At 49.5% G+C, this 11,619-nt stretch overlaps 1 protein-coding gene across 4 annotated transcripts in view; it reads left to right on the forward strand.

Annotated features, from left to right (window-relative positions):
- Positions 1-11,619, forward strand: part of NBEAL2 (neurobeachin like 2) — a 51,729-nt gene that overhangs the window by 356 nt on the left and 39,754 nt on the right. For 2 of the 4 annotated variants that reach the window (XM_053467175.1, XM_053467178.1), the window contains exon 1: positions 31-217. The exons of 1 other annotated variant lie outside the window; for it this stretch is intronic. In XM_053467175.1, coding sequence (XP_053323150.1) covers positions 137-217 — 81 coding nt within the window. In that variant the 5' untranslated portion in view covers positions 31-136. Of the gene's footprint in view, positions 1-30; positions 218-11,232; positions 11,496-11,619 lie in introns of those variants that run through there. One more of the 4 variants, XM_053467177.1, reaches the window with a different exon arrangement.

Raw genomic sequence — 11,619 nt, forward strand, 5'->3', positions numbered from 1 at the left:
TAAGGCGTCCTTCCCGCCCCACAGCAGACGGAACTTACCCCAGGAAGTGCACAAGTTACAGCAAAGTGTCTGTTCGGGGGGGCCCGCTGTGTCCCGGGGCAGATGGGTGATCTGACAGGGCATTCCGGTGACTGCCATGCCCATCAGCCAATATCTACCCCCTCTCCTCACTGCCACCATGGCTACCTGCCCCGGGGTGGATCTCCAGCCGGTGAAGGTAGGGTAGGTGATGCGTCTTTTCTCTTTTGCCCCAATTGGAGGTGGGGTGGAGTGGATTAACCCTTACAGTGCTGTATACAGTGTTACCGTTTTATAGAAGGGAGTGGATTCAGGTTACTTGGGCGGAGAGGGGGGGCTCCAGGTTGTGAAGGGTTAACTGCAGCGCTTTGTTAAAGGCTCATCCTTTATATAGAACCTGATCCTTATGCTGGTTGCCATGGCAATGCACATATCATTTGGGCATCTTTTTTAAAAAAAATAAAAGTTTTTCTGGTTGATGGGAATCTCTCTGGGGGTCCAGGACACCCGCCTGTCATTATTACACGTTAAATACACGCGTGTGCCGCGTCCAGGGTTGCGCTCGTTGCCTGTGGGCCCGGTCCGCTTCGCTGTGTTACGCACTTTTACTGTTTTGTTTTATTACCCGGACGTGAGGTTCTGGGGCAGAAAGCAGCGCGTTGGTTAAACACAAAGGGTTAATGGATCAGGCCGCGGTGACGCTCGGTATTGGAGTCGGCGCGGGGCGATCGGCAGACGTTTCAGTGACTCCCAGCGATGTGTTTGTTGGACGCGCCGTTCTGTGGTTATTGACCCTTTCGATTGGTTTGTTGCCCTCCGGCATTCTATGGGTTAATTGCTTCGAGAAATGATGTGTAAATATTTGAGCTACGGGATCCTTTCAGACGCTGGCTTCCTCGCTACAACACTCTGCTGCCACGGAACCTTTACTGAGAGGGTGGTGGATAAGTGACCCACCTCCCAGCAGTAGTGGTAGATCTGCCCCCCCCTCGCCTGTTTCTCCTGATGTAACGACTCAAACCTTAATCAGTCGTTGGTCTCGTCTTAGATTCAGGAGCCGTATGTCTATCCCATGCATGTTTAATACCCTCACTGTATTACCCTCTACCACTTCTGCTGGGAGGCTGCTCCGCGTATCTACCACCCTCTCAATAAAGTAAAACTTCCTTCCATCTCAGTCTCTGACTCTCTAGTGTTGGATTCCGCTCTCTTGTTGTAATTTCCCTCCTCCTTTTGAAATAAATTCCCTCCCCGTCCTTTATCCCTTTATGTCTCTCTCTCTCCTTCTCCTCTCCCCGTCTCTCTCTCCCCGTCTCTCTCTCTCTCCTTCTCCTCTCCCCGTCTCTCTCTCTCCTTCTCCTCTCCCCGTCTCTCTCTCTCTCTCCTTCTCCTCTCCCCGTCTCTCTCTCTCCTTCTCCTCTCCCCGTCTCTCTCTCTCCCCTCCCCGTCTCTCTCTCTCCCCTCTGATCCATGCCGGATATATTGAGACTCCTCCGTCTCTGCTGATCGTTGTTGTCGTTACTTTAGTCGCCTTCTCTGAATTCTCTCCAAAATATATATTTGACCTCCTTCTATTCCCAGCTGCCTGAGAAATCCGGGACTGTTGGGATGTATGACTCGCAGAGTCTGCCCCAGAACCCAAAATATTACTTTCCTTTGTGAAATTCGGAGAGTTTGGTGATACCGCTGATATTTATTATTATTTATTATTATTTATTGGATTCCTGTGGAATGTTTGTTTGATTTGTGGCTCATAAGGGGTTAACGCGGAGGTCAGGCGCACCGGCAGGGCCCCAGGAATCCTCCGGATGCGGCGTCTCCGGTTTATTGATCTCCTATTGGCCGGCCGGAGATTACTGTGTGTAGGACGTGGGAACGGTCACTCCGAGACGTAATTCGTGAAATCCCCCCTTTTTATTGGCTGCAGGGCGGATTCGATGACATCATAGATTACACGGCGCATTGTTCACCAAACGCGTAGTCTCGTCTCAGGAGCCAAGGGCCTATCCCCTGCACGTTTACATTAGCTTCTACCACCTCTGCTGGGAGGCTGTTCCAGTTATCCTTTATTATATAGCACCAATAATTCCTGAAGCGCCACTGACAGTCCCTACATTAACATAGACTGAGATGAACCGATACATTGGGTAATGAGGGCTCGGCTCAAAGGCTGACAATCTGGAGGACGTTTTATCATAAGATGGGGAGTTTATCTGACCGAAACATCCACCAAATATTAACCCCTTAATAGCCCATCACACAGACCCCCCGTGAAGTGCTTCTAATAACGGTCCCGGCGGAAACCCGGGCTTGTCAGGAGGTACAGCGGTTCTAAAAGGAGTCACCTGCATTCAAGCAGGGAGAGAAGCACCGGGTGGAGCGCTCTTCCTGCAGGTTAGAATCCGTTAATGAATAAAAACCGTTATTACCGCGCTGGTTATTTGGGGTAATTTCATCCAGTGCTTCAAATAAAGTGCGAGTTCTTCAAAATATTTAAGCGGGGCCCGCAAAAAAACCCCCAAAAGCCTCCCTGCTTCGTTTCTCAGCTCTGGCATGCGAAGGGTTAAAACCACAGCTGGATCATCGGTTCGTACAGGGTTAACCCCTTCATACTGGGGCAGTTCTTTGCTTTGTGACCCAGCCGCGGTCGTGCTGGCGGCCCCTGTGGACGGCCCCGGCTCGTGCGTTCGGTGCGGTCCGGTGGGTCCGCGCCCTGTGAGCTGCGCGGGTGGAATGCGAGCTCTCTGCCCCAGGAATGCCGCTGCAGCCAGGTGGGGTCCGTCGTGCGGCGACACGTCTGGTATGTGCGGCCCGGGGAGGGGCCGGTGACGCGCTGAGCGTATGTATGATGTCATCGCTGCTACCCCTAATATCACTGACGGGACGGTAGTGATGTCATCGGTGGGAAGATTTATTTACAGGGTTTTTATTTTCTGAATTTTACTTTTTTTATCCCAGAAATAGCGGCCCCCGGAGAGCGGACATCGGAATCAAAGCCTTCCTGCTTTATTAGCGACTCGTTTCCAAATCATAGAACAAAGAATTATATATATACAGGTCCCCGGCCCCGCCTCCAACCACTGAGCACATCGGCCCCATCCGGCCCCCGGCTGGTCGCCCGTTTCTCCTGCTGTAACGACTCAAACCTTAATCAGTCGTTGGTCTCGTCTTAGATTCAGGAGCCGTATGTCTATCCCATGCGTGTTTACTCCCCTCACTGTATTACCCTCTACCACCTCTGCTGGGAGGATGCTCCACTTATCTACCACCCTCCCCGTAAGGTAAAACTCCCTTCCATTCCATCTGTCTCTGATCCTCTAGTGCAGTGGTTCTTAACCTGGGTTCGATCGAACACCAGGGGTTCGGTGAGTCAGTCTTGTGGGTTCGGCGGAGGTCAAGACCCCCACCCGACAATGACGTGAGAGTGGCACGTGCCAAGGTAAAGCCGCGCATTTCTGAACCGGTCTCTGAAAGGCAACAGCAGAAGTCGCACTGATTTGCAGTAAATATTCATTATTATGGTTTTGTTTTTGTGTGAAAATCATGTATCTGAATATATACCTATCTATAAATATATACCTGAATATATACCTATCTATAAATATATACCTGAATATATACCTATCTATAAATATATACCTGAATATATACCTATCTATAAATATATACCTGAATATATACCTATCTATAAATATATACCTGAATATATACCTATCTATAAATATATACCTGAATATATACCTATCTATAAATATATACCTGAATATATACCTATCTATAAATATATACCTGAATATATACCTATCTATAAATATATACCTGAATATATACCTATCTATAAATATATACCTGAATATATACCTATCTATAAATATATACCTGAATATATACCTATCTATAAATATATACCTGAATATATACCTATCTATAAATATATACCTGAATATATACCTATCTATAAATATATACCTGAATATATACCTATCTATAAATATATACCTGAATATATACCTATCTATAAATATATACCTGAATATATACCTATCTATAAATATATACCTGAATATATACCTATCTATAAATATATACCTGAATATATACCTATCTATAAATATATACCTGAATATATACCTATCTATAAATATATACCTATGTTTTGAATTTGAATAAATCATATTTTATTTTTCAAATTAAGAAGGGTTCAGTGAATGCGCGTATGAAACTGGTGGGGGTCCGTGCCTCCAACAAGGTGAAGAACCACTGCTCTAGTGATTTCTATCTGTGTGGGATGTCGGGGGCTGCGTCACGCTGAAAAGGGCCGCTTTGTATTGCACACGGCAGTGTTTCCCCGTCTGGTAGCCGTCCGGCGCGGCCCTCAGTTGGACGCCTTGCTGCGTCTGAGGTGGAGGCTGTGATCTGGGGGTGAAGACAGTTTCTGCCGGTGAGCAGAGATTGCGGCGGGCGCGTTGGCTGCCGGTACCGCGGGGGGGGGTGTATTTGCTTATAGCGTTTGGGGTAACAGCCGGAGAGAGGGGTAACTATCTGTACCTGGGAGCCGTGTCTGTACGGGGGGGGGGGGGGGGGTAAATATGACTCCAGTGACCCTTCTCTATATAACTGTGACGTAATGATGTCACTGGGTGTTTTGGCCAATCAGGAGTGCTGGTTGAGGATGAGCAGAAAGTGACCGCCGGATCTCTGATTTATCTATACATTATACAGGGGGCCGGTCACTGATTTATCTATACATTATACAGGGGGCCGGTCGCTGATTTATCTATACATTATACAGGGGGCCGGTCACTGATTTATCTATACATTATACAGGGGGCTGGTCACTGATTTATCTATACATTATACAGGGGGCCGGTCACTGATTTATCTATGCATTATACAGGGGGCCGGTCACTGATTTATCTATACATTATACAGGGGCCGGTCACTGATTTATCTATACATTATACAGGGGGCATCTCACTGATTTATCTATACATTATACAGGGGGCCGGCTCACTGATTTATCTATACATTATACAGGGGGCCGGCTCACTGATTTATCTATACATTATACAGGGGGGCCGGTCACTGATTTATCTATACATTATACATGGGCCAGCTCGCTGATTTATCTATACATTATACAGGGGGCCGGCTCACTGATTTATCTATACATTATACAGGGGGGCCGGTCACTGATTTATCTATACATTATACAGGGGGCCGGTCACTGATTTATCTATACATTATACAGGGGCCGGTCACTGATCTATCTATACATTATACAGGGGGCCGCTCGCTGATTTATCTATATATTATACAGGGGGCCGGTCACTGATTTATCTATACATTATACAGGGGGCCGGTCACTGATTTATCTATACATTATACAGGGGCCGACTCGCTGATTTATCTATACATTATACAGGGTGTCACTGATTTATCTATACATTATACAGGGTGTCACTGATTTATCTATACATTATACAGGGGGCCGGTCACTGATTTATCTATATATTATACAGGGGGCCGGTCACTGATTTATCTATATATTATACAGGGGCCGGTCACTGATTTATCTATACATTATACAGGGGCCGACTCGCTGATTTATCTATACATTATACAGGGGGCCGGTCACTGATTTATCTATACATTATACAGGGGGCCGGTCACTGATTTATCTATACATTATACAGGGGCCGGTCACTGATTTATTTATACATTATACAGGGGGCCGGTCACTGATTTATCTATACATCATACAGGGGGCCGGTCACTGATTTATCTATACATTATACAGGGGGCCGGTCACTGATTTATTTATACATTATACAGGGGGCCGGTCACTGATTTATCTATACATTATACAGGGGCCGGTCACTGATTTATCTATACATTATACAGGGGCCGGTCACTGATTTATCTATACATTATACAGGGGGCCGGTCACTGATTTATCTATACATTATACAGGGGCCGGTCACTGATTTATCTATAGATTATACAGGGGGCCGGGCACTGATTTATCTATACATTATACAGGGGCCGGTCACTGATTTATCTATACATTATACAGGGGGTCGGTCACTGATTTATCTATACATTATACAGGGGCCGGTCACTGATTTATCTATACGTTATACAGGGGCCGGTCACTGATTTATCTATACATTATACAGGGGGCCGGTCACTGATTTATCTATACGTTATACAGGGGGCCGGTCACTGATTTATCTATACGTTATACAGGGGGCCGGTCACTGATTTATCTATACATTATACAGGGGGCCGGTCACTGATTTATCTATACATTATACAGGGGGCCGGTCACTGATTTATCTATACATTATACAGGGTGTCACTGATTTATCTATACATTATACAGGGGGCCGGTCACTGATTTATCTATACATTATACAGGGGGCCGGTCACTGATTTATCTATACATTATACAGGGGGCCGGTCACTGATTTATCTATACATTATACAGGGGCTGGCTCGCTGATTTATCTATACATTATACAGGGGGCCGGCTCGCTGATTTATCTATACATTATACAGGGGCCGGTCACTGATTTAGCTATACATTATACAGGGGCCGGTCACTGATTTATCTATATATTATACAGGGGCCGGTCACTGATTTATCTATACATTATACAGGGGGGCCGGTCACTGATTTATCTATACATTATACAGGGGGCCGGTCACTGATTTATCTATACATTATACAGGGGCCGGTCACTGATTTATCTATACATTATACAGGGGCCGGTCACTGATTTATCTGCAGTTCACCAGCATTCTCTCCCGTTTAGTGAATAAGCCCCGTTTCGCTCCTCTTAGTTTTAAGTGAAATACTTTTTATATTTTTTGCACGTTCTGGGGATATTTTCTGCTTTTATCTCTTTTTCTCCTCGTTTCCTCCGGTGGGGGGGAGGGGGGGGGTTATCTTTTGCCCCCGCTGTGGCAGCGGAGAGATGAGGCAGACGTTGGGACTTCTCATGAAATCTCATATATTTGTGATTTAGCACAGAACGGGCAGACTCAGAACGCGTGGTTTCTGGCCGGGTAATAAATGGGAGTTTTGGGAGTGGAGGAGACGCAGACTTTGCCCCTTTTTAACTCTTTGCTGGCCATGCGAGGGGTTCTTGTATCCTGCTGCGTCTCAGAGTTTGGGGTCCCCCCAGTGCGCCCCCCCTGAGAGGGACATGATGCCATACTGTGGCATGATAGGAGTTGTAGTCTGCAGCTCCCGGTGTGCATGGCTGACCCTGTAGGACTCTCGGGTGGCAGCTTCTGGCCTGAAGCCCACCGGCCCCCTATTTTTCGGCCCGCCATAGCTGCTAACAGTCTGGAACTTCCTGAAGCAGTCATAGGCTTGTGCTGCGAAGCGTGTTATTGGGCACAGAACATTTTTGTACCCCCAGAGTGTTTCTGGCCCCGGACCCCTGGACTGTATGGCCAGAAGGTAAATGCCGCGGGATTCCTAACCCTCCCCCCCCCCGGTAGCGTGCGAGCCGCCGGCATCATGTAAGCCGAGCTGGACCGGTAGCTTAATTATTTAGGGAGCGTCTCCTGTAACGCGGCGCGTCTCCAGGGGGATCACTCGACCGCCTCTGCCGGACCACCAGTCCACGTCCCCACACCCAACTCCTCGCCACCTTTCAATACCTTTCAATACCCAGTAGATTGTAAGCTCCTTGGCCCTCTTCTCCCTCCGTAGCATGTAATATGTATCTTTTTCAGTGTCTTCTATTGTAACAGCGCTAAGGACTCTGCCCCCCCCACCGTGAAACGTCGCATGCTGAGTGCTTTACGGCCGAGTTATTGGAGTCCTAAAGTGTCGCAGCGATAAAGAAAGATCTGATGGATAATTATTGTGCACACGCCTCCTCCTCGTATCCCATGCATGTTTAATTCCCTCGCTGTATTGCCCTCTACCACTTCTGCTGGGAGGATGCTCCACTTAAGTGTCCTGTTATTGGTAAAATGAATGGATTGTAGCCCTGTTTCAAAATCAGCCCTGAGGATTTGCTTTGACCTCTCAGAATATAATAATATTGATGTCACTGTTGGGGGGCGGCGGGCTGGGGAAGTTGGGGGGGCGGCGGGCTGGGGCAGTTGGGGGTGGCGGCTGGGGCAGGTGTTGGTCCCCCGGGGCAGAGTTTGGGTATCGTTGTCGGGCCGGCGGTTTTCAGAGTGTTTTTCGTTGTTTTTTCTTCGTTCGCCGGCCGTTAACTGCAGAAGTGGAGCAAAGTTCAGCCGAGCGCACCGGGGGCCCGACGGGGGCCAACCAGTCCGGAACGTTCTAGAGGTTAATGTGAAAGGGACGGGCGAGGGTTATACCGGTCTGCGGGGATCGGAGGTGGCGGATAACTGGGGAGATGCGGCCGGCAGGCAGCCTTGGTAGAGAAGTGGAGCAGCCTCCCAGCGGAAGTGGTAGAGGGTAATACAGTGAGGGGATTAAACATGCATGGGATAGACATACGGCTCCTGAATCTAAGACGAGACCAACGACTGATTAAGGTTTGAGTCGTTACAGCAGGAGAAACGGGCGACTAGACGGGGGCCGCCGGGGGCCGGGGATGCTAAACAGACAAGATGGGTATCGTTGCTCTGGCCCGGGAGGTCGTTAACCCTTTCGTGGTGGCAGCGGGTCGGATTAGATGTTCTGGCAGCGGGTTGGTGGAAATGTGAGGTCGGGGGGCCGGGGGGCTTCGTCGATGTTGAACGGTTGGTGGCCAGGAGGGCGAATCCTCTGCTTTTAGCCCGTATTGTTTTACTTGCCCCGTGATGCAGGTAGATCTGCCCCTGAGTGGGGTAAGACACGGCGACCCATGGGATGCCCTAAAACCCCAAGAGAAGAGTAACGGGGGGGGGGGATTTCATCCGGTCCAAGGCAGTGGCTTCTTTTACCCCCCGGCCACCGTCGGCTTCCCCATACCCTAAATCCCCCCCCCCCGCGCGGAATCCTCTAAACGGAACGACCTTGTGAGAGTCCGGAATTCCCGAATCGCGCATGTTCCAAAATCACGTCTATTTACATAAAACACGCCGGCGGTAAAGGTTATACGTTTAACCCCGTGAGTGCCGGACATTACCGGGTAACTGAGCGCTCCTTACAGTGCGGGTGCCGCTGTCCGTTTAACCCATCGCTTGCTGTGTGTCGGCGGGGGAGGGGACTTTGGGGGGGGGGTTCGGTTCTCGACCTGCAGGATTCGGTGATAAAAATAAAATCCTGTTTATTTTTTTTCCGTTAAATATTTGAATTTCTGGCGTCCGTCTCAGGGATGGATATAAACCCTCGCTGCTTAACCCCTCAGCTGCCAGCGCCCCCCTCTCTCCAAAATTTAGCATTATATTTCACTTAAAATTTTAAAAACCCAGACTGGGCAGCCAGATCGGCCCCATCCGGCCCCCGTCTAGTTGCCCGTTTCTCCTGCAGTAAAGACTGAAACCTTAATCAGCCGTATGTCTATCCCATGCATGTTTAATACCCTCACTGTATTACCCTCTACCACTTCTGCTGGGAGGCTGCTCCACTTATCTACCTTCCTCTCATTTCCTCCCCTGCCGAATGCCCAAACCCTTCCCAAAAATATCATTTTAATCAGGTAAATATATGCCCCATACCTTTTTTTTTTTTCAGGGAATGTTTAATTGCCATGTGACACAACACTGATAGGTTGTTGCCATCTAAGCTGAAGTTTCTTAAAAATTGGTGATGTAACTAAAGCTTCAGAAGAAAGAATAGAATGAATGTTTGGTTTTAGTGGAACAGAGGCTTTAAACACTTTGCTGAGTTTACTTTGATCTGATTTCCTGGTTCGGCTGAGGGCCAGGGGCCAAACAGCAGAATTATTTTTCTTGAGAGAGTGGGGAATAAGTGGAACAGCCTCCCAGCAGAAGTGGTAGAGGGCAATCTAAGACGAGACCAACGACCGATTAAGGCTTGAGCCTTTGCAGCAGGAGAAACGGCGACTAGATGGGGGCCAGATGGGGCCGATCTGCCGGCGGGTTCCTGGTTTCCTTCAGCGTCGGGTTTTAGGTTGAGAGAACCGTTACCCGTCCTGCGATTGTCGGATCTGTCAGCGGAGGCGTCGTGGTAATTGGTGAGGTATTAGGGGGGTTATTCCTTCTAGGGGTTAAATAACGGGGTTATTTTAAAATTATGCATTAAGACAAGGGGTCTCCACAGCTCCTGTGCCCCGCCCCGTGCTTCACTTCCCCCGCCTTGCTGCCCCGCCCTGTGCTTCACTGCCCCGCCCTGTGCCTCACTGCCCCGCCCCTGCCCCCTCCCTGTGTCCCGCGCTCCGGACAGCTGAGGTCCCTTTAAATTATGATCCTCGTGCATTTGCCCCTCCCCCCCCAACTGTTTTCTGTGCGGGAGATAATGTTCAGCTAAGAGAGGCGGTTTTGTTTTGGGGTGTGATTATGTGATTAGAGGCGTGGCCGGGCGGAGCTACCTGTGTAACTGGGCGGGGCATTTATTAGAAGAATAATGCTGTTTATTTACCCCGTTTAATTTATAAAGCCGTTTCCTGCTGTTTCTATATACATTATCGGGGCTTTTAGGGCTGTAGAACCCTGCGATCCCCTCATACCCAGCAAACATTCTCACCTCCTAGAAAAGAGGGGGCATCAGGGGAGGAGAGTGGGGGGCATCAGGGGAGGAGTGGGGGGCAGGGAGGTTTGGGGTCCAAAAAGCGTCTGGAGAAACTAAACAAGGCTTTGATTAAATAAATATCTATTTTTTAGAAGTCCTGTTGGGTCTCCTGCTTTTAACCCTTCATTGTATAAAGTTTGACAGGTGTGTGTTACTTTACGTTTATTCCTCCCCACGGCTGGTGCTGGAGGGTTAGTGGGTGCAGCCCCCCGCGCGCATGTTGTGGGTCACACCGAGTCCCCGGCCCCTCTTGAGGTTTTTCTCGCACAGATAGTAGAGGAAGTTGCTCTCGGCGGCTGTGACTTGGCATTTCCTGGGCTGTCGGGCCGTTTCTTCATTTCTCAGCATCTTTCCTCCCCGAGGCGTCTCAGACACCTGCCTGCGGTGTGCGTCGGGGGGTCTCGCCTGCCTGCGGTGTGCGTCGGGGGGTCTCGTCTGCCTGCGGTGTGCGTCGGGGGGTCTCGTCTGCCTGCGGTGTGCGTCGGGGGTCTCGCCTGCCTGCGGTGTGCGTCGGGGGGTCTCGCCTGCCTGCGGTGTGCGTCGGGGGGTCTCGCCTGCCTGCGGTGTGCGTCGGGGGTCTCGCCTGCCTGCGGTGTGCGTCGGGGGGTCTCGCCTGTTGCCGCCTGCGTCGGGGGTCTCGCCTGTTGCCACCTGCGTCGGGGGTCTCGCCTGTTGCCGCCTGCGTCGGGGGTCTCGCCTGCCGCCGGTCGGCCTCCCCGTTATGTGCTGCTCGCTGCTTTCTGCGTAGGACCCCCTCGGCGGGGTGATGGAGCCGCCGGACTGGGAGATTCAGCCCCATTCTTACCAGGTAAAAAAAAAAAAAAAAAAAAAGAAGGTAATTAACGTCTTTTCTGTTATTTTTCTTGTCGTTTTGCGCTTTAACTTTTTTTTTTACCGGGAAATGCGTTACGATTCTAGATAAACGCGCGGCT

Source organism: Spea bombifrons, chromosome 5 (genome assembly GCF_027358695.1).
Source record: "Spea bombifrons isolate aSpeBom1 chromosome 5, aSpeBom1.2.pri, whole genome shotgun sequence".
NCBI classification, from domain to species: Eukaryota; Metazoa; Chordata; class Amphibia; order Anura; family Pelobatidae; genus Spea; species Spea bombifrons.